The sequence below is a fragment of the Anabas testudineus genome, chromosome 17, assembly GCF_900324465.2.
Source record: "Anabas testudineus chromosome 17, fAnaTes1.2, whole genome shotgun sequence".
Classification (NCBI taxonomy): Eukaryota; Metazoa; Chordata; class Actinopteri; order Anabantiformes; family Anabantidae; genus Anabas; species Anabas testudineus.
Genome location: NC_046626.1, coordinates 18,687,281 through 18,711,974, shown reverse-complemented (window position 1 = coordinate 18,711,974; position 24,694 = coordinate 18,687,281). Strand labels below are relative to the sequence as shown.

Below are 24,694 nucleotides of genomic sequence, written 5' to 3'. Positions count from 1 at the left end.
CACGAGAGACTATCATCCGGGGATCGTACTCTATTGTGAGAAAAATATCAAACTGGGTGGTCAGACCGTGAAAGTGGTTGGTGAATGTAGGAAAGCGGACCAGAACCTTATAACTTTCTCCTGCAAGGACTGACATGCACATACACTCACGCATGCACATGCAAGCATGGGCTCATGTAGGTCGGGCTCATGAATAATATATACAGAAAAGACAGAGCTAGTGGCAGGGAAGCCGATTGGAAAACACACACTTTTCCCTCCGTCTCAATCATCCTCTCTCCCTCACACACGTTTATTATAGGAGTCTCCTTCTCCACCTCACCCCCTCCCCTACCAGAGAACTCTTCAAATACCACAGAAACTAATGACATCTCTCTTTTTATTACCATAACCAGTCCTCTGACCCATAGAGAAAATTAGTTTACTTTCCAGGTGCATTTCAATAATCCTACGCCACTCAGAGGAGTTTTTTTCGTCACTGTCTCCCCCACTGCCCTCTCTCTCTCTACACACACAAACACAGACAGTATATAGCCTTTATTAAAGACCACAGATCTCCTAAATCAGTCTTGGGAATTAAGAAATCCTGTTTGTTTACTCACTCACTCCTGTGTACAATATTTTCAAAATCATACAATTGAGTTTTAATAAGTTTTTCCAAGCCCGCGGGGTCATGGAACTGACTCAGCACATTCATTAAGGAAAAAATCAGATGCACTCCGTTTAAGTGGTTTTTCCCAAGACGGCCGTGATACACGTTCACACATACTTCACATTCCCTCAGTTCATTATTAGATAATCAGGCTAGATTTGCTAGATTTGCATGTCAGCTGCTGTGAGCGGCGCAACAAGCAAATTGGACTGAAAAACGGCAACAGGTCTATGGAGAAAGAAGTTTATGGTTCTGTCTCTGCCTCTCTGTGCAGGATCCTGCACATTGAAGGTGGATGATTTCTCCAGTATCTGTTCAAAAGTTTACAGCAGCATACAAAAATACCAATTAGCTTTCATCAAAGCCATGACTGATAAATCATTAAAAATAAATATTAATATTCAATTATATTGAATATTAATATTTGTGGTTCTCTTCTTTAATAATTAAACTGAACTATACTTCAGCACCTGCTTAAAATTTAATGGGATGTACTTTTCTATAAAACTCGTCTACTCAAATAAAAAGGTGGCCAATCTGCACATCCTCGAGACTAACATCCCCCAAGGTGGTGATGCGATGCAGATGAGGTGCTGGAGATGCTAATGCTCCATCCCTAAAGCATACAATTCACCATAAAACAACCATATTTGGATAATTAAACAACTGGATGCAGCAATTAGTGTCTCCAACATGTTTCGGCCTTTCAGGACAGAGATATGTGGTTGTGGCCGAACGTCCTGGATTAGAGCCAGAACGATCTGGTAGCTAATCAATTAGTGTAAATGGAATTAATCCTTTAGCCAAAGATGTAAAATTGTATTTTTTATAATCAAAGAAATAAATCTGTCTTCAACATGTGACGGTGCAATTTCCACAGCAACAGTTTATCAGGAGTCTTCTCAGTCAAAGAAAGTCTTGAAACGCTTTGATTTGCATGTGTAATCTTTCCAAATATCACGTTTTAAAGTTGAAAATAAAAAGTACACTACACTTACAATCAGACTTTTTGAAGTGCACACTTCATGCACAACAATTTCTTCAATTCGGTTTATTATAAGACATTTATCAAGCGCAAATGTCAGTTTGCCAGATTGTACCTTACAGCTCTTATCCACATCACAACATTGTTTCTAAGTAAAACATGAATTGATGTTTGAGTATTTTTAGGTTGGACTGTTGGTCAGACAAAACATAACATAACAACCAGATGCAGCCCTATTCTGAGAAAAACTACACTGAAACTAGACTGCGATAAAGAGAATGTGGATGTAAAACTCCTCCTTAATATTCAACAACTTTGCCAACTGAACAAGGTGCTTAACCCCCAGCTACATACTCCAGTGGAGCTGCATAGTCGCCAAAAGTAGAAGACTCCGGTTCTACTTGGCATCTCAGAGGTGTGAAAATGTGTAACTGTGAATAGACAGTAAAGCTTGGCTTAACGCAGCCGTGCATGCTCAGCAAAAGCCCTTCTCTGGATAAGGGAAAGGTTTTAAAATAATCAAAACAGTCATCACTTTTAAGCTTCAATCGGATTATGGCCAGTGAAAGCACTTCAGCACTTCAGTCTGATTTGAGCGTTCATAAGAGGTCATCTAATTTAGAAAGTGCTAACTAGTCCTAATAGCTAAATGACAATTACTTACTTGCTCTGTCTATTTCTACTGTCTCTATTTCCAGTGGTGGGAGGTGATTGAGCCCTCACAGTATGCTATACATGTTTGTAAGTATACTTGTAAGGTACTTTTACATTATTTGGATATTTCCATGTCTTTAGTACTGATGCCAACTTTAAAACATTAAATATTATTTAAAGTAGCTCAAATTGGCTTCGACTCAACCACCTACAACATGAAATGTTGACACAATACTGTAACTGTAATGATAATTAGTGTTAAAATGATTAGACAATGAATTGAGCCAGAGAGAAACAACTGACTCCTCACTTAAGCCATTGCATAATCTAATATTGCTGGAGACAGTTGGTCATACTGCATTTAAATAACTTAAGGATGTCACTTTGAGCTTTGGAAACTTCTGATGGACGTTTCCCACTATTTCTCGAGATATTATAGACTCATTTTAATAAATTATTCAATAATTATGTGATAAATGAACTCAAATGAAAATGGGCATTACCTCCAGCCCTGGATTTTGGCATCATGGAAGCTTTAAACTGCAGGTGATTATATAATATGTGTAATAAAGCCATCAATCAATAATAAAGCAAGGAGCCATTCTGCAAAGTGAGCGTTATTAATTCAGATACTCTGAAACAGCAGATTCCTAGAGCTGGATTTCTACTTGTAAGGCGACTTTTGAAATGGTGTTGCTGCTGTTTTGAAGATCAGAATTCCTCTCCCACTACTGTCTGTTTCCCCGATGTCTCCTTCGCTCTCGCCTCTTACATTACATTGCTCCATACGGACACACGCCCATGTACCCTTCGCCATCCGCCCCACGGCCTGCATTATGACAATTTGGGCTGGTATTCAGCCGGTGTGGACTTAAGTGCCACTATAAATCCCCATTATCCTCAATCCAATACATCGATGTCACTAAATGATCCATAGCCCTTTCAAACAGTACAACTAATACAGTCTTCAAAGCTCTTAGCCTTTCATTCTTCTCAATTACCACTCCCTTTCCTGCTCTCTTCTGCTCTCCGTCTCCCTGCTCTCTCTATCTAAATCCTCTTTCTGGATTTCTCTCTCCATTTCATCAGCCTTCCCTCCTTTTTCTCCCGTCTTTCCTGTTGCGCTCTCCAGTCCCCTCTTCTTTAAAACCGGCCCCCTTTCGTATCACCCTCTCCCCCCAGTCTGTTCTCCCACTCGGCCGCAAAGCTGCCTTGCTTCTTCTTCTGTGGTTTGCTTAATTCCCCTTCTGCTCTCTTTCTCCTTCAGTCTCTCTTGTGTCTGCTCTTTACAGCTTCCATCAGTCTCTCAGTATCCTTGCAGTCGCTCCATCTATTTTTATGCATGCACACAGACACACTCCCGCTCATTCACTCACTCCCTCTGTGTTCTCTGTTTTCTCAGCAGCCCCTCGCTGTCACTTTCTTAATACAAGGCGTTTCTCTCTCTCTCTCTCTCTCTCTCTCTCTCGCATACAAACACACACTCTCTCGACATCTGTGTTGCCCTCATTCCCCTTTTTCTTACTCTCTCCATTTTTCTCCATCTCTCGCTTTACTGTCAGTGAAGACATCAGGCACACACACACACACACACACACACAGGCTTCAACTGCATGAATGAGAAGCTGTAATAATAGCACAGTGACCCGTGCTGCTCTTTCACTATCTAGTCCATGATGAGCACTGTGTGACAGTCTGAGTGTGTGATTATCATCTGGCCATTACCAGTGTATGTGTGTTAAACCGTGGGGAGGTGTGTGTGTGTGTGTGTGAGTGAGTGTATGTATGAGAGAGAAAGGGAGAGACTGTGTGTGTCAGTCCAGCAATGACTGATTGCTGTTGTGTGATGTCAAGACAGCTGGGTGAGGCCTCGCACGCAGCATCACTCACACAGAGATGATTTCCTTGAAGTCTCTCTTTGTCTGTCTCCATTTCTCTCTATTCCCCATTTATTTCAAAGGGTCATTTCACACCTTCTTGCCACTTTGAATGTAATTCTACCTCCAGAAAAGATTGTTGATTCAGCTGAAACCTGGATAGCATTCAAACTGGTTGAACTATTAAGACATAGTTAAGGTAAAGACAGATGTGGTTACATCTGAGGAAAGACCGCAGCTAAACAGACAAATAGCAAAAAATAATTGCAGGTCTATAGACATGATACAAACTCTGGTCTTGCACATAACCATCCACCAAGCACCCATACCTAGTATGTGCAATATTAAGATGACTCCTAGGGGCCAGACTATTTGTTTAGCAAAGGTAGCAACTATGGAAACTTATCCAGAGGAATCAAGCCTTTGTTTCTGGAGAGACATGTTCAATTATTTTAATGAAAGGCTTCAATGTTGTGAGGATCACAAACAGAACTGCATTCACCTCCACCGTCTTGTGGCATCAGCAGTAATCTTAGGAGACGAGGAGACCGATATCTCAGTGCCCGGACAAAAATAATACCTGAACTATCTGCATGGCTAGACACCATTACAAGCTAGAAGAAAATACATCTTTTTGCGTTTTAGGTGAACTAACCATTTTAAACAGAAATCCAATCTCTCTTAAAAGCAACACGCTCTCCACACTCTGCTCTGTAACAAAAAGAGCAGATAATCTGTCCTCAGGCGGGCAGCTCTCCCATTCCTCCTTCTCTTTGTAGATTTAGTCCATTCTTTCGATTCATTTCAGTCCATAATTATAGCAAACACTAACACTGCCAAGGCATCAGCACACGGACATTTTTGCATTACAAAGCCTGAGTGAAGCATTTTACCATCAATAAATCATTATCATATTATGTCATCATTTTATATTGGCATAATTAAGGTAGAAAAGGCCACTGTAAAGGAGATCTACCAGTCTAAACACTGCAGATTCTACTGAGTCGAATTTAGCAGGACGTCTGCTGGAGAGCTTTGCACACAGACAGAGGGCGCTGTTCTTCCAGTACAAATATAGCTTAAAGCTTATAGAGTTTGTGGTGATGGCAGATGGTGGAAGGAGTGAAAGGGCGACAGAAACAACACTTCCAACATGTTTGTTCTGCTCGGTAAAGCAAAACAGAAAACCTCTGACTGATGAGGCAACAAGAAGCAGGGGGGTTTACAGGAAACATGGTTGTAATTTGGAGAAAACGCTACCACTGCCAGCAAAACTGGTGTGAGTCACAGGCTGCCAATCGTCTTCTTGATTTTCAGTTTATCTGTAATAAATAAAAAAAATTGTCCTCTCATGAAATCCTCTCTGTGCTCCCTTTCTCTTCCCTGCTTATTCCTCCTGTTTATCTGTAACAAAAGACCAGTCAGTCCGACCTCATGCAAAGCTCTCTCTATCTCTGTTTCTCTGTTCGACCTCATCCCTTCATCCTTTCCTCCGCCCCGCCTTTTATTGCTGGATTCTGTCGTTATCCCCGGTTAGATCCGACCCACGCTATCTCTTGCTCTCTGTTGTGTCACTCGCAGTTGCAGATATGTTGCAGCTCAACGACAGACACACACACACACTCATACAGATAGACTCTGTTTCTTCACACACACACACACACACACACATACACATAATACAATAAAAAGCAAACACGTACACAGTTCCTGGGTACATGCATAGGCACACGTTTAGAGGATCAGGACATGAAGCACTGACACAAACATACTGACAGCATGTTCGTGCATTCGCACACACACACACACAAACAGCATGCTCCCACACTTGTACGCACACATATGCAGACACAGGTTTAGGACACACAGGGAGACAGCAGGCAACGTGGCAAGGACACAATACACACACAGCATGATCTCACACACACACAAGCTACATTCTCACACACATTAAAAAACACACACACACACACACACACACAAATGCTCATATGTAAGGCATATGCGCACAAACCCATGCATGTGTACTAACATACACACTTGCAAATCCCCACAGACACTGCACACTGCAGGATCACAAACACTTCAGGCCAAAGACACAAACACACACACACACAAGCGAAAAACCACATCCTCGCATTCCTGCAGAATATTCCACACTGTCCTACGCACACACATACAACCGCACCCATGCACATCCTTACCACACACACAGATCCAGCTGCAGTTTGAAAACAGACACATCCAAAACACATTTTCTGACCCCACAACACCGACATTCACAGACACACACACAAAGAGACTGTCCATATGCTCGCTGTATCGCTCACCTACTAACTCCTGGTCTCCTCGGTACCAGCGCAGTTTGGCAGGAGGTTTGCTGCCAGTACTAGTACAGGTCAGGGTGACTTTGCCTCCTTCCTGCACTGCATTCTCAAAGCCCGAGATCTGAGGTTTACCAGGCACACCTGGAGAGACACGGAGGTACATAAAAAGTTAGAGTTAGCAAGCAAACTTTTATGCGGCAGGCCTCACTTTGTAGTCAGAAACTGCAAAGCAAAGGAAGGCCAGTGGCTAACCTTCTAGTAGATACTACATATTTTTTGCAAAGTTGGGGTGTATTAGGAAATAAACCTGAATATCAATAGAAGATTCGATACAGCATTCTCAATATCACAGACAAGCTTGAATTTCTGAAAGTGCTGTTGGAAAAATAAAGACGCAGGCTTGCAATTGCATAAGAGCTCAAGTGCCTGCGAAGCTTCTGTTCACCTCAAACGTCCACACCCTTAACCAGTATAGTTGTTTGTCATGGTTCGTGCAAGAATACTGTTTTTTTTTTTTTTTACACCAGAAACCACCACCAGAAAACAAGCAATTTAATGATTTACCTTAGGCTAACACCATATTCTGACATTTAATAGATGCAATGATTCATTGAGACACAATGAGGAGATTATTCTATAATGAAATAATCATTAGTTGAAGCCATATATAGAACAAATGACCCACTATCATAAAGTTACAGTACAAAATAAAGAAATTGTTATTTTTAGCCAGCAGCTGAAATAGTCTTGATGTAAGGTAACATGATGACAGAGATTGATGTGGCACTAAAAACTCCGACAGCAGCCCGCTGTAGCTGAATGGATGAAAGTTAAAGGAAAAACACTGAATTTTCTGATCACTCTGAAGAAAATCTATATAATGTGTCTTGCTGATACCTGACTTGCTTTAGGCAAAGAAGTAAATATTGGACTCATCCATTCTTCTGGAAAAAAATATACTAACGCCCTTCCAATGCTCAACAAGAAGTCACCTGTTTCATATATATTTATTAACACTATCAACTGTGTAGGCATCAAAGATGAGGATCTACTGCAGTATGTTTCAGTTAATGCCATTAGTCATACATATTTTACAGGCGAAATCTATGATAGCACAGACACTGACTGTTACTGTGTCTATTTTTTTTATTAATTCATTTAAAAAGGTCAGACACTAAGTGCATGTCAGCCTTGTGATGAATTTGAATAAAGCATGAAATTCTAACCACATTTTTAGTAAAGCTTGAAAACATGACAGAAGGTGAATTTAGAGACAAAACCATTGCCAAAAGAAAATGCATTAGAACATTCATTAACTTCACAATCCAACAGGACTCGTGGCACACACTAAGTATACCAACACAGTAAAGTCCAAAAAGCCAGTGCCTACAGAAAATGCAATTAATTTAATGAAAATAAATAAATAAAATACTGCATTATCCCTTTAAAATTGGCAGCCAGGGTTCTGCATTACCTCTGACAGCCTTGGCATTTCTACAGTTCCAGTGAGTCTGGTGAACAGTACTGTGCGACTGCTCCTTCTCAGTACTTCAGCTCAGTTCAAAATGTCAAGTAAATTATATTTTGCAGAGATTATTAAATACGACTCCCAGAATTCATTAGCTAAAAGCCTAGATGGGAGTTAGAATGAGTGGTGCCTTGGGTGACAGTTTGCAGGAAAAACCGAGAGGGACAGAGGGAGGACATGAGCCAAAGGTTGGATTCCAACCAGTTTTAGACAAGTGAAACATCAGGACGCCCCCCCCTTCAGCCAAACCAAAATTTCATGATTCATCTTCCTATCCCTGAGGTGTTCTTCCAGGATCCGGCGGAGTCAGTTAAAATAAGAAACATTTTTGCTTAATTACTGTTTTAACTTGGAGCACAAGCTGAAGAGAAAACAACACAAGTGAGAGAAAGAATCTACACGTCCGTTCTGCCAAATATTTCAGGACCCACTTTGTCTCCACCATCATGATTGAAGACAAACTTTTCTCGCCATACTCCATCTGGAGCTGCTGTGGGCAGCACTTTTTCTCCAAGTGCTGGCAGAGTTTACTGTCATTCTGCTCTTGAAAATAATGAACATTAGGTTTGCCGTCTACCACATACACCGCCAGCATTAACGGAGGAAAGAGGGATGATGGACAGAGAAACAGAGATAGAGCAGAGTTAGACAGGAAGTTAGAGATGGATGGTGGGACGAGACATGGAGGGAACAGAGTTTTATTCAAATTGATGAGATTTTGCAGCAATTAATGAAAAATTAAATTGTTTTAGGCCAGAAAAGTCTAAAATGTCAAGACTTCAGAGAGAGAAGAACGACAGCAGAGAATAGATAGACAGGACAGAAACAACAGCATAAAGTGCAGTGAACTAACCAAGGTATAGATCAAAAATATAAAAATGTGGTCAATTTTTAATGTAGCAGTATTTGATGTAGTGCACTGTGTGAGGAAGCTCTCTGCCAGTAAAGTAGCATTGAATATTAATGAAGGAATAATACTGCACGTATAGAACTGGCTGGAGAAGTCCTGTCGAGACCCTTCCCTCAACAAGGAGAATAAAAGAGAATAATGCCATATAAATTATTCTCTGCTTAGCTCAGGAGCGAGCGGAGGGGCGTGCTACACGTTTTTACACTAACGGACACAGAACCATTTAAAACTGACCACACTCAGCATTTATGTGCTCATGTGTTTTTGGGTGTGTGTCCGTCAAAACCCTGCACATGTCAAAACAAGAATAAAAACACACACACACACACACACACACACACATATGAATGCCGCTCTGCCAAAACTCGATATCTTTGGCTGATTTTCCCACAGGGGTCCGCGCGTTTTAGACATTTTACCATACATTTTTAATGGTTTGGCTCACTCTCAGGGGTCATGAAATATTTATTGAAAGCAGAATACAGTGTCACAGCTGTCAATTACAGCGAAAAAAAAAATCTTGAATTACAATTACTGTAAAATTGACAAAAATACGGAGGAGTGATTCTCATGTTAATTTGAATTTAAAGAGATAAAGTAGACCTGTGTTCACCCTTGCTTCAACAGACACAATCCCACTCCCGTCTTACAACCACCCACAAACATCACATTAACATTTGAGGCATACTGTTCTGCTGCTGTTGTCCAGAGCAACTCCGTTTCTTTCGTCTTAACACACTTTGCAGCACAGTCAGTTCAAAAACAGCTCAAAACATTTAAATAAATATCAACAAAATGATTTATTGAATGCTTCCACAGCTCATGACTGACAAACCCCAAATTTGGGGTACGGCCCTGTGGCCTCGGAGTGACAGAAAAGCCGTTGGCCACGCTGCTCCACCCGAAATATCTGCGTTTTAGCTTTTCTTATTTCCACAAACTGCATTTTCCAAAATAAAATAGCAGAAACCATCTGCAGCTCTGTCTGATCCAAGAATGTGTTGGCAAATTCTGATGTATTAAATTAGAAAATGTGAGATGAAATGGCAAAAACTCATACGATCGCTCCTCAATATCACAAATAAACGTACAATTAAAAACTTTGACAGCAAGAAAGAATGCAAAATGAAGAGAAGGAAACCCATTTGTTGAATAAATATAGATGTAGTTTGCTTGTGATTATAACAAAGAGCTTCCTTACACAGCAATTTAAAGTAGATCTGACAATGTTGGCCATATATCTACCCACCACAACCTCCCAGGAATATCTGACCAGCTGTCTCCCTATGCATACAGTACGTCTCCACTGTTGTTCTGTGGCCATCAGTTTGTGCATTACAGCAGTGCCAAGCACATTGCTTTGTTGTCATCTTCTAAGTGAAACCATGAAACACAGCCAGGATTCGCTGATACAGAGGAACAATAACAACTCAACTAATAAAAATCAATGGTTGAAAGACGGTTTGCGGTATCCAAAACAGATTAACTGAAAACCCAATCAATAAACAGGCCCACTAACCGCTGATTGGATGGCCACGATTTACTGCACTCTCCGTGGAGGTATTGGGCATAGGTAATAGCATCTCAAAGAAGATGAGGAGAGTCAGTTTATCTTCACGTAACAGTTACACAACGGTTAACACCAACATTCACCAAGAATCTGGATGGAACTGGGTGAAGGCATCATGAAGAAGGCTGTAGAGTCGTACCACAGGCCTCAGGTTCACAGGCCTCTAAAGTGGACAATCCAGAGAATACTTCATATATTTGTACGTTAAATTTAGTTAATCAGACACTGACACTGCAGATTCCCAGAACTTTTACCTTTTTTTTACTTTAAAAGGAACAAAAAGACACAATCGACTTGCTTTATGGGAAAGATTTGTTAAATATTTTTCCCTTTAAGGCACTGATTGCAGACATTCTTTTATTGAGTCGGTATTTCAAACAGTACGTCCTCTAAATTTAAAACTTTCTGGAAGTGCAACTTGCCTCATGACACACTTACAATGCACATCCACAGGGTCAAACTTCATCCAGCTCTGCAGGGTAGGTCGAGCTAATACAACGCCACAGCAGTATAGCAAGGTGAATCCAAGCTACCTTCTCCTAATTTTGAAGTGCTCTAATGTGATGGGCTTATTATATATTTTCTGTGTGTAGCCTGAAACTGAATGAAGGAAAAAGTGGCTATTTTTGTGAAATTGTTATAAACAACCTGACAACTGAGGAGGAAATAAGACAAGATGCCAAACGCTTTGATGCATCCCCTTTAAATTTGTCACAATTCTACAGGTTTGGGATGGAAATTAAGAAAGACTGCAGTCAAGATGATCTGTACAGTTGTCAATCAGTCTCAAAAGAGACACGACGGAGTATGAACACAGGGAAGGTACGAATGTCATTCTGCACCATTAAGCCTCACTGAGAACAAAGAATAATTTTAGCAACACCTAGGTAGACTAGTAAAATGGGAAGAAACCTTAAGATGGGCTTCACTGACAGGGATCCTCAATCAGGGACTGGTGTGGGATACAAAGGTCAGCAACAGTAGAGTAAACTGAGTCTTGCTGATATTATTATAAAAAATAATACATAGTTTTACCTTTTAATCAGAAAAAAGTTCTTGTTTTCTTAAAATCCTGAAAACCTATTAAACACAACTGTTAGAGACACACATACTGTCACCTTCACTTGTATTTGTTCTGCTTCATTTAAGAAGTTAAAAAAAAAAAGAAAATACACTTAACAGCTGGGTACAAACAGTCCAGGGTTTCTTTTCTTATTTGGAGAAGGTGCACTGTGTTTTATGCACATTCAGAGATAGTGCATATCATGTACTGTGTAGGTGTGTGTTTGTGTGACCCACCTAGCACAGTGACGGTGGCTCGGGCAGTGCGGACGGGCATGGTGAAGATGGAACAGGTGTACTCGCCCTCGTCGGACAGCTGCACGTCGGAGATGGTGATGGAGAGCTCAGTGGGTGTTGAGCGGTGCAGCTGGATGCGGTTATCTCTGAGCGCTGAAGGAGGAGGAGAATATTAGTTGTTTCATACATAATTGATCTTCTTTACAAATTATTTAAAGATGTTAAGTGACACAAGGTAGGCCTTTTAAATAATTTCAAGTCAATATTTGCTTTATTATTTTCATATTTTCTTTAAAGCAGTTGTTATTATTCCAATGGTCTATATTTTTGTCATATTTGTTCTGTGCTCATTGCTTGTTTTGAAAAAGATAAAAGAGAAACATATGATGAAGAGTAAGGAGAGGAAGATGAGTGCAGTGTTCAGACAGGAGAAGAAAGTCAGAGATGTGGGTGGGGAGTTTGAGGGAGAGAAAGTAGAACTAGTTGTTAGAAAAAGGGCTCATCCATTATAACAGCTACTCCTACTGTTGGGTAGGGTGGAGGTAGAATAAAAGGTAGGAGGTAGGAAGAAAGGAAAGAAAACAAGGTGGAAAGAAGGAGGTGGTGCAGTGAAGAAACAAAATAAGGCTGTGGAAGATGGATTTTTAAAAAAATCTGATATAGTCTGGAGGAAGATGACATAAAGGTGGGAAGGAGGTGAGACACAAATAAGGTTAAGGGGATAAAAGCATTGGAGGGTGTGGCAGAGGTGGTGGAGAAAATGAGCAAAGGATGAATAGGAAGGATAAGTATGACTGAAAGTAGAAGGAAAGAGACAGATAAAGAGAGATAAATGTAGAAAGTTAGAGGGAAACAGACTGAATAAGGTAAAACATGGAGGGAAAGGACGGAAAGTGGAAGGCAGAAGTTGGAGGAAGTAGGGAGAAGAAAACAGCATGTGTTGTGCAGAAGTAGTGCAGTGGGAAACATAAGGGAGAAGTATGAGGAGAAGAGAAAACTAAGAAACACAATGTGGGGAATTTAAATCATGGGAAAGAGAAAGGTAAAATGAAAAGGAGGTGGGAGGGGGAGGTGTTTAGAGAGAAAATGATGTAAGACGGTGAGAGAGAAGGAGGAGTGAGGAAGCTGAGGTGAGAGAGGAGGAAAAAATAGCTGAGATGTGAGTGCGAGCGAGCGAGAGAGAGAGAGAGGCAAAGAAAGACAAAGAGGGGAGGAAACAGACGAGATGCAAATCTGAAAAATGAGAGCTGAGAGAACGTGCAAGGAGGAGAAAAAACGGAAAAATAAAACAGAGGAAGCATAAATAGCTATAGGAGAAAATAGGATAGACAGAGAGGGATAGGTGGGGAAGGAGGGAGACGGGGGAGGATAAAGAGGAGGGAGGCAGGGCGGAACATAAGTGAGACATAAATGGCTTTGTCATCAATGAGAAATCCAGTCATGAAAGAGGGAGAGAGAGCGCCAGCGACCAAGATAGATGATGATGAAATGCTACGAAATAACTGCTCGTTTCCGTGACAGCAGTGACCTCTACGGTGTTTGTGCAGCGCAATTGCTGTCTATCTCTCAGCCTACCTACAGTATCTGTCTGCCTATCTAAATGTCTATCCACCCATTAGCTGCAAAGCCTTTTCAGCTTTGTTCTATGGCAGCCTCGAGCACAGTTGGCTCTCTGCAAATGACTAAACGTATGACAACCCGGCAAAAGGGAAGCAGATACCTGCAACAAAGCAAAAAAACTTTGTGGTCAAGTAAAGTGAACATTTGTTTCCAAAAGTAGTTTAAGTTACTGTGGCACTATTTAGGTCTTATATCTCGTCCCAAATCACACACAGGTGCTGAAGTTTGAGAAGAACCATCTATATTTTAGGTCGTGTTAGTTGTACTAGAAGTTGACAGGGGGGGCTTCTGAGGGCCTGGCATGACATACAGTATGCATGAGGAATCAGTGCAGGCTTGCAGGTGCACTGGTGCCATGGATGGCCTGCAGAAGCCCTTCTCTCGGCTGTTTCAGAGAAACGTTTAAACATATTCTACCTAAACAGAGATGAGTGGGGTTAACAGGTGAGTTCAAGCTCTACTTGTGTTGTAGATCGTTTTGTTAACAATAATACAACCATTGTCAATTGGACTCTGCACAGAGCAGAGACGATGCCTGTGCTCTGCGTCTATGATCTGATTTACAGCTGAAGTGTTCGGATTACATGGTCGCATCTGCATATTGCCTGACGTCATGAATCCAAACTGGAGGGGAGAAATCCATACCGGGGTGCTTTACAGGAAACTGTGCGAGCAGACTGTTACACAAATATCATTATCAGTTACTGTACGTGCATTCGTGGTGTCGTCCCTGGAGCTGGACACTTGTCATTTACAAACATGAATGTGAACTATCAACAAAAAACAATCTGAATTGAGTGTTAAAGCCTTTAATGCAAGTGTAGCCAGTAAGTTGGTGTGTTTACATCTACCTGCTCCTAAATGCACATTTCCAATTTGTGCATAACTAATAGAGTGGAACTGCCAGAATTTCAAAAACAAATCTTGAAATATTGCAAACATGTTTTTATGCTTGACTGAGGTGGAAAAGGTGATGCATCAAAAAATGCAAATTGCAGAATGCAATGGAAACAGACTTAGAGAATGAATACTGCATTGTTTATTTGTCTGTCTCAGTGCTGGGCCACATCTGTGTTTGTTGCCTCATCTCTTTGTCTTTCTTTCTGTCTCGCACATTACATCCCTGTCTTTCCATTTCTCAATCTGTTTGTCAGCTCATCTCTAGTGCAAACCCGCTCACACACCCTTGTGCTTCTGTTTTTGTGAGGACACTCACTTTAACTCTCGTCCATAACCAAGCCACAGTCTAACCTTAATCCCACAACCAAGTCTTAATCCTCAAACGCCCTGTGAAGGTGTGACAGAAAGTGAGACCCCGGCTAGACTGTCCACTCTCCAAATCCCAGCTCCCAGGTTACAAGCGGAAACTGGTCCTCGCTCAGATATTCATACAAGTACACAAACACACCTCTGTTTCTCTTGGTACTTTTTAGTTATTTCACCCAACAATACTTTATCTTCATGCCTTATCACTAAGCAAGGTCACTACATTTGTCTTCATGAGCTACCCTCTCTGTATGTGAGTGTGTGAGGCGTACGGACACACACACACACTTATCCATGCCTTCTGGACCCTACGCTCTACTATCAGTCTCCTTAATTCTCCTGCCTTCATCTCTCCTCAATCTCCCCTCTTTCACTCTCTCTTGTTCTTCTTCATCTTTCTCTCTTACATCTCACCCATTTCTAATCTTTTCTGACTTCAGGCTTTTTTCTCTCCTCTTTTGTTCTCTCTCTTTTTTTCATTATAAACGATGTATATTGCTTGAGCGTACAGGTGTGATGGATTTTCAGAAATGATATGATACCTAGTTAAGGGGGCGTATCGATTGGGAGGCCCCTGAAAAGTGTACATGCACGTTACGCTGTTTGGCCTGCAATGTGGGCAACATAAATAGTTAGTCAATAGGTCACAGCCTGCTGTTTGGCTGTTGTACCTTTGGTGGAGGGTGTAATGGATTTTTTATCATTAAGATAAACTCAATTAATGGACGACGTGTGTATATGAGTAAAGGGATAAATGCAAATTCCTGAATCTTAGTGACGGACATCTGAAGCAATTCTAAGGCTTAGATGAACATGAAACTTAAAAGACATAATCACACTGAGTTGGCACCATGGCTTGAGCATTAAGATGCAGACTATTAGCTATCTCCAGAGTCCACCAACTGTAAATACCTTACTTCCATCTCTCATCTTATGATTCCCAAACTACATTTGGTAAGAAACATTCACGACCACCAAGACTGTCTCTCATCTTAAAAGATCACACATTACGCGTTTATTAACCTTTAGACAAATTATTATATTAAAAATTAAACAATTTGTGTTTTTGTTGCCTAAACCCAACCACACTCAGGACACTGGAGTCAAAGTTGAGACTGTGTTGTGACAATCTTTTCTTTTGCAGAAAAACATGATAATGTTTGCAGTTTATTTGCACAGGAACCTATTTTTTATGAGACAGGGTTGAATCATCAAGCTTCAGTTTCTGCTGCATGTGGCAGAAGCAGCAAGCCAAAGCTAAAAGATTCTGCCACGGATAAAACATGTAGCTGTTAAAATCAGTTCTCGTTCAGTTTCTGGGTCAACGTTTGATATATTTACTAACTATTTCACAGTGACTTGTTGCTTCCTACTTGTAACAAGAGGACATTTTTGCTACAGCCCTGGGTTCTTCTCCATAGCAACATCAGCGGAGGCTAAGGTGTCGCAGTATTGAGAGCCACCTGCTAAACAGACAAATAAAAAACCTGGTTTCTTAGAAATGAAGTTGACACAATTTAGGAGTTTCAGAAACAGAACATCTCAGAGAAAAGCAGTCTGTTTTAGAAGTCTGAGTATTGTTTCGCAGACTATTGTGCGCTTTCGACTTTATGACTCTCACTTTTTAACACAGCACGCTGTGTCATTTTTATTCTGTGTTTGCTGGTTGGCCTATTTATGCAGGTGTAAACGCAGGATTCACTCTCCTGTTTTTATCAAACAATGTGCCACAAGTGCACAGAGCCACATGAGAGTTCTGCTCATGGACACTGACTGGAAGAGACTTGATTGTTTTCTAACATCCCAAATATCAATGAGAATCTCTTTGGTGAGTAACAACTGAAATCCTTGAAACTCTGTGGGTACCCACAGGGTGTATGAAGGTGTAAAGAGCGTGTATCTGTGTGTTGATTACATATCGAGCACAGGATCTGCTTATCAGTTCACAAACCGTTTTGTACATCAGTGTGATCAAGTGGGTTTGAATGTCTCTGTTGCTCCTGATTATGCGGTTTTGGCCAGGCAAAGTTTCTCGAGTCAAGCTGGAGATTCGATACCCCCCGAAGGTCCGACTGTTGATCTGGTCACCGCAGCTATTTTCACCTACTCTTCATCTTCTTCTACCTCCTCCTTTTCCTACTCCCTCAATCTTTCTCATGCTCTTTCAACTTCAAACATGGAGGAAGTGGGGAATTCTCTCACAGCACACATCAAGTGCACATTCATATAGTCTACTCCTTTTTCATCTGCCTCCTGATGCTGTTCCAACTGAGTTTCTACTCTGCTGAGAAGTCTCTCAAATGTTTTTATTGGCACAACAGGGGAGAAACCTGTGTTGCTGAAGCAAATTACATCAGTTACAGACCGATATTTTTTTATTTTTCTGTCTCTATCTTATTCCCGGCTTCTCCATCTCTTGTGAATCTGCATTTCACCTTCACCGCCTCTCTTCTCCTCTTCCCTGTTCCTCCCTTTCTTCTTCTTCTCCTCTCTTCCCATTTCACCTCATTTCTCTAGTCATTCCTCTTTCTCCGTCATCACTCAGACCTCTCTCACTCTCTAATTTTGTTTCACATTGGAAGCATTTAGTTTACCCTCTCATCCAAAGAGACTGCCTCTTCTTCCTTTTTCTTTCTCTCTCTCTCTCTCCCTTTCCCACACATGTCGCCTCCATCCTCCCATCTGTTTCTGAATAATCACTCCAGCTTCCTAATTATCCATCGTTTCCGACAGCTGATCTGGGTTCACTGACCGTGGGTTTCCCTTGATCATGCCATCCCCACTGATCTGAGAGTGTCAATTGATCCTGGATCAGTGCACCAACTAAGAAACGCTTGATGAACACAAACCTCTGAGTGTTTTATCCACCTTTCCCACCTCCCCCCCATGTCTTTCCACCTCTCAATCCACTTGTCTCCCTTTGCCCTGACTTCAGACAGAATAAAAATAATCATTTAGAGGTAGCAGCATAAATGTAGGCAAAGTCAATGGAAGGAGGCAAACAGAGTGACACAAACCAAACTTTGCCCAAGGTGGTGCAAATTGAAGAAAGAAGGCATTAGTTCCAGTTGAAACCTAACGGAACAGAGAGCGACGTTCCCAACGTTATATCAGCTTCAAGCAACATGCCAATGAAATCCCACCATGTAGTATTTACAGCAGAAAACAAAAATGCCCACTGGGGATTTCTGGGAAATAATACTGACCAATGACACGTTCTAAAAGTTAGATTACCTAGAGAAGTCATCGCTGCTCATGTTGGCTGCTCAGCCTGGTGCAAAAGGATTAAACAAAAAGCATGACAGAGTAAAATGTATAATACTGAAGCACGGCTTATTTTTTCATTATCCTCACCTTTATAAAATACAGAAATCAAGGAAAAAATTATAATAATAGCTGTTGTGGTGTCAGCCTGCTGTTTTTTCCTGCATGCCATCACATTACCGTTACTGCACATTTTAAAATTGTTTCATTTAATTGACTTTGATTGCCCCTGCTGAAGGTGTGTGCAGCCCTTTCCATTAGTTTACTTCTATAAAGACCAAATGATGTCCACATGTGCACCACCTTCACTCGTGCAATAGCCTGGGTTAGAGGAAATGCGCTTGTTTGCCACCTTGCTAAGAATTAGACGAGGAAATCGATATCACTCTTATGTCTGTCCGTTAGATCAGAGGCTGGAGCCAGGAGGTTAGATGTGCTTATAATAAATACAGAAAGCAGGGGGAAACAGGAGGTTCTGACCACAGGTGAAAAACAGCCCTGACCTAAAAACTCCCTGTTCTGTATAATCTACACAATCCCACTGCCAAAATGTTGATCCACTGAAAGAACAGTAAGAATAAAATACAGTGTAAATCCACAATAGCTGAACTAACATGAATGGATACATTTCTATATTGTTCCTGTTCCTCTGGCTTATTGACTTTCATTTTAATTCTATGAGTGAGAACTAAAAGGTCAATTCCTGAATCACATAAGGGAATGTGTTTCATATATTTACTTCATTAACATCAGATTAAATTAGATTTTTCTTTGAATCCTCAGTGTGTCTGCCTCTTTCCTCTCCCTGCTCTTGTCTTCCATTGCACGTGATTATTATAAAGACACATGGGAGAAAAAAAAAAAAAGAGATCAGATGATACAAAGCGAAAATTGAAGAAAAAAACCTTCTTTCAAGTGCTAGATTTTAAAAGGCTCTCGTGCTGACTTTCAGTACTGTGATGGCTGTTGCTTATAAATTCTCTGGAGAGTCTTCCCAGACACCAAGAAAACTCTGACTGATGTGATGTAGATCAATAGTTTTGCAGAAAATGTCAAAAAACATCTCACGCACTTGCATCTGGAGTACCATCTCACAATGGGCTGTGCACGGCCAATTGTCAGTTACCTAAGAGGGAATTTTCACTTTCAATATTTTGGCGCCGGCTTCACTGCAAAGCTTGCTAACCCTAACATGTGTTTTTAATGAAATGATTTACAAGTACAGTCCATTTCATTACCACAGATTTCATATTTAAGATTCTCCCAGTAGGCGCAAGGATTTCCGTCAACCATGTATGTTTGTATATCAATATAAGTCGTTCCCTTGTTAAACTGTAGTGAGGCAGATAGCATGTCTGATGTCTGCAGATATGCTTTTATGGGAGGGAAGGAAACCACACATGACAAATAAAGTCCAATAAAGATGGACTGAGAGCAAATATATGACTTTTCCTGTGAGGAAATGCGTTTGCAAGACCTCAAATTATGGATATTTGCACTGCATGTCTGCTTTTATTGACTGCACACTGAGTAAAATAAGCACGAGGGGTTTCACTTCTGTGTAAGCCATGTCGTCTACCTCCTATCATATGAAAACCTTCTGAATGAATACATCTTAAATAGTTTTTACCATGGTCATTGGACAAAAAAATAAATAAAAGGAGTGTTACGTGATGGGGATACAGCTGGAAATATTAGGCAGTTTGAAATTGAACAACTCAAGTGCAAAAGGCAAAGGTGTTCAGGTGGGCAGATACATTTGCTTTCAAAGCTTGATAATCTTGATTTAGCTTCTGAATCATACAACAATGTCTTTCAGTTTGTTTTCCCCAAAGATTGTATTTTTTATTCACAAGCAACCAACCAAAACAACCTTATTCATCCCAATCCACCAGTAGAAAGTTAATCGCTAGCTGACAAGTGAATATGCAGTGCCCAATTTGTAGTGCTGTCACATAATCCTTTCGGGATGGAGGAATGTAATCTTTATATTTTTGTGTAATATGCATTTCAGAGAATGTGCTCATTTTATGAAATCATTTTGAGATGCCGTTTGACCTCACTTGTGAAGAGAAAGTACTGCCCACGTCTGCCCTGCTGTTGTGCAGTTTGCCAAGATATATGCAAATTACATAACATCAGGACAAACATATTTTACTGCACAGAGTTCGCTCTTCATGACAAATGGATCTCTTGCAGAGGGATGCATGTGAAGACTGGTTTTAATTAGGGATGTCGCAATCCCTACCTGAGCCTGATCCTAGTCAGTTTTGCTGATAAGTTTAAAATACTGACTGCACTTTGGTTATCTAATCCACCCAGCATCACATCCACAGGCCGGGGGAATAAAGTAAGAGGTCTGTCAGGATCCTCATGCTCATGTGTCTGACTTTAAATAACACCAGCTTAGCCTGGTTCAGATGGCCTCATTCAGTTAGCGGCCAAATGGTGTTTTAAGTCAAAGCATCTAATGTGTTTCACACACATCTACTATGCGGGAGTGTTTACGTCTAACACCTGAATTTGTAATAGTAATATCAACAAGTTCCTGTGTGTCTGTTTGGAAAAGACGACACATCTGCAAGAGGACTAGAACTGACTGTGTTTCTGTTTTTGGCAATGGCTTGTCGTCAGGCAATACAACTTATCAACAGGTTAATAAAGTGTCTCATTTCCATATCCAGACAATGTACAGCTGTGCTCAGTATTTATAGCATTTACACCAGCCTATAGCCCCAGAGGGAAGCTCTTTATATTGTTAAAGAGCTCATCTGAGGCCTTCAGTTCAGGTCACCAAGCCATTCTGTGAGGAACAGTGTTGGCAGAATTTCAGACAGGGGTTTATAAATTATTTTTAAGATTTTGTGACTTCACTCTGAAGTTGTTGAGCCTCTTAGGAAGAAGTCCTTATTGATTTCTTGGATCAAAACTAGTTTTAAGCTGGTTTTACCTCGAGTTGGACGACGCCCAAAGCCAAAGCCAAATATGTAAATGTTACGTCCGTGTTTGTTTGCCTTGATTTCAGTGTTTCCGTTTCTCTGTCTGTCTTTATGTCCTTCATGTCCACCTCTTTGTGTCAGTGCCGCTCTCTCCTTTCGTCTAGTAATAATGTAGGGACACATCCGTTTTCATGCTTTCCTAGCTGTCTAATCTCTTCTATTAGCAGCACTGGGGCTTTTTTTCTCCCCTCATCCATCAATCCACTCCCACACATCCCCTCCAGGGTATCTCTGGGTCCTTTAAAGGGTCTTAAAATAAATTATCTAGAATTAAGGAATTGAAATGTATCAAAATATCCTAAATTCTCTACAGTTATCAGATCATTTCTTTTCGCTATGGACTGTCAGGTTCCTTTGCTCTAAATGTTCACGCTCAGATTAATACAGGAAAGGATTAACAGTAAAAAGCTTTTTTTTTTTGGTCATTGTATCTGTTTTAATAAACACAACTGGGCTGTGTGTCCCTGAACAATTAATTTTCTGTTTTGCTTTATCTTTATCTAGGCAGTTATAGTAGCAGAACTCTCATTAGCTCTGCTCCACTGGAACCAGGCTGGTTTTCTCAGTTTTGTTCCTTTACTTTGATTTTTTTTTTTTATTATTATTATTTCTATTCGCTTCCATGTCGCTTTTGAAAATGTCCCATAAAAATGTGCCCACCCTGTGTTCCCTCTTCTGCCTCTGTGCCTTAACATACATCAGTGCCGGAGTAATACTGTGCACTGTTCGCTGCTGAGTCCACTTTAGGTTTCGATCTCCCATGAAGAGTTGTATCGATATGACCATGCAATGTTGACAATACATACATCACAACTCTGGCTCAGATTTTTCATCCTTTTTTTCCATTATTAGTGAACAAAAACTTTTAAATGAATTAAATTTGGTGTTGTTTCTTTCCCTGTATCCCTCTGCCTAATTGCTACAAACTCATTTCTCCGGTGTTTGTAATCTAATCCATCATGCACCATCCATTTTCTTCGCCACATTCCTCATTTCTTCCTCCTCTACTGTTCGTTTTCTTTCTCAAACTTTAATAAGGCCACCTATTTAGACCAAGTTTCAAGTAATAAGTAAAGAAAACTTTCCTTCCATCTGTCTCTCTGTCTTTCTGGATTGTGAATTTACCGTTTCTGACCTCACAGTACATTTTGTGTCAGCTTTAACTGAGAGTAGTTATAATGCATCATCTCTTTCCTCTTCTATCTCCCGTCATGCTATCCGTCCGTTCCTCACCCCCTCTTCCCTCAGCTCATGCCACCCATCCATTTGTCTCTACTCTTGATAGCCCGGTGCATGCTGTGCCGCCTTCGTATGTACTGGTGAGGATTTCTGATTATTCCCTGTCTCCTTTTCTTCTTCTCCTGCTCTTCGGTGAAGCCTCAGATTTATTTCCCTGCTCTACTATATACTGCTTTTGCTCCTTAGTCTCATTCCTCCATGTCTTGCTGTCTTAACTTTGAGTGCAGCACAGTATCTGCACTCTGCTGCTGGGGCCAACTGCATAAATGACTCTCTCTTTCAATCTATCATTTCCAAAGTGGATCACTGAGCAATTTTCAGTCTCCTTTCTCACTTCTGTCCTCCCACTTTCCTCAGATTACACCTCCCTTTTATTTCACTTTCCTAATCTGTTTGTCTTTCCTTTGCCTTTCCCCTCACTTCTCCCTTGGCTTCCTTTTGATAGTGCTATGTCAACCCAACAAAACTTTATTTTTGGCAAATTATATACCAAGTAAACAAATCTAAAACAACTCTGGAAACCTACAGTTCAAGCATGATGATCATCCTTTCCTTACCTTCTTATTTCACTTACTGTCTAACTTACATTTCAATATGTTTAGACTAACAATAAATACAGGTTCATCAGGCATGTTTTCAAAACTTAGGACATAGTTAGCAATTTGCTCATGAACATGTTGATATATTTCACTGTTAAAGAGGAACAGAATGCTCTTTGTCTATCCATCCATCCATCCATTATCCTAACCGCTTTCCATGTTACCTACATGTCCTTCCATTCATGCATACTAGCATGCTAACACTAGTTGCAGTGCCCTCAAGTGGCAAAAATAAATCAATTAAGCAAGTAGTTCTTTTGACCATTGAGACTAGCAGTAGGTATTCATCGTTGTGAAATTAAAATAAATGGGAATACTCTAAAACTTTACTCACTTACATACAGGAAATCCTCTGATTGGTTAGAAGCACAAGTCTCACTCAGAAGCTTTTGGAAACAGACATCTCAGCCAATTACAGCATTACAAGGAGCACTGTTCTATTTGCAGAGATAATCTCATGTAGCTGAAATCTAACGATGGTTACACGGTAGATCAGAAAACAGACAGGCAAATAATGACATCCTGCCACCAGATCAGGAAACATTCAACTTTCTCATTCCATCTGCTGCAACTTTGGAGAGAAGACATGGTGAAAGGGTTGAATTCTAATCTCCCATCACCCTCATCTCCTCTTTCTCTCAACTCTCTGCTTTCCAAAGTACAGCATCTGCTGTGCATGTTGGACCACTACGCCAGGGAGTTGCTTTCACTTGTGCTCCCTCCTCATATTTTCTCCCTTTCCTCGTCCTCCCCCTCCTCCTCTTCCTCCTCTTCCAATACTCTTCTCAATTCCCTCCAAACTAGAGGTTGGCCTTTGAGTGTTATTGCAGAGAAGAGCCTTACTTTCTATCTTCCTCCTCTCATCTGTGGTTGAAGCTCCATCTGGGGTAAAGGCTCGCTGATCTCTCCATTTGTCCTTCCCCACCTCTCTCTCTCATGCTCTCACCTCTCTCTGTTCTCCAAATTGTCTGTTACAAACATGTTGGCTCCGTATCCCCCCTATAGCATTCTTAACTCCATCTCTGTCTCTCTTCTGTCGTTAAGTGCTGTATTAGTGCACAAGGGACTCTTTCTATCTCTCTTATAACACTTGTTTCTAATTATCCAACTCTCCCATCACTTCTTCCATCCATCTGCACCACTCTGACTCTGTCCTCTTTTTGCTCCAATGTGGCAAAGTCTGCTGCTTGATGTCAAACTACTAAAAAAGGGACAGAGTACAAAAAAGTTGGAGCACATATTTCAGCTCATCAGGCTTTGAGTTGAGAGAAATCATCTGATGTTAACTGTCATTTTGTGCATTTTTTTATCACATCAAATAAAAAAAGAAAACATATTTTTACTGCCATCACAGCCTAGTAATGTCCCTGTCTTTACACTCAGAGTAGCTGCCGTGCATTCCCCTTTTCACGCCTGACAATGTTTGGAACACAGTCGAAAGTAATCATTAGTACCAAAACTCCATATTTATAATGTCAGTCCTTATTTACGGTCTCAATTTTCCCACCACTAGTCGCCCTTTTACTCTTTTTTTTCTTTTCAAAATACAGGGTATGTTGTGTTATGCTGGACCTCTGCACCACGGAATGGGAAGTCTCTCTTTTCATCAAAGCCAAATATCATCAAAAGCCAGTTAGGCCATCAAGTCTCACAAAATGGATGATTAAAAAGCCCCAGACTGTTTTTCTTTAAAAACTATCTGTTTGAATTGGAAGCATCTATGCACTTTAGCCCATCACACTCTGAGGTTTGTTTTTGTCCTGTGTTTTGTGCATTTTTGTACTCACTGATCACTTTTGGCACCATGCAATATCACAATAATGTGCAATTTGCTATCTCAGTCCCCTAAAGTCTTTGTTTGGAGCTTTATTCTTTTGAACAAAGCTTATGATCCAGTGGGTACCA

The 24,694-nt window shown here is 40.7% G+C and overlaps 1 protein-coding gene across 2 annotated transcripts in view; it reads right to left on the bottom strand.

Annotated features, from left to right (window-relative positions):
* The window catches only part of cadm3 (cell adhesion molecule 3), a 74,144-nt gene that overhangs the window by 15,005 nt on the left and 34,445 nt on the right, over window positions 1–24,694 (bottom strand). For both annotated transcript variants that reach the window (XM_026375331.1, XM_026375333.1), the window contains exons 4-5: window positions 11,803–11,955; window positions 6,499–6,636 (exon numbers count right to left, since the gene is read on the bottom strand). In XM_026375331.1, coding sequence (XP_026231116.1) covers window positions 6,499–6,636; window positions 11,803–11,955 — 291 coding nt within the window. The remainder of the gene's footprint in view (window positions 1–6,498; window positions 6,637–11,802; window positions 11,956–24,694) is intronic.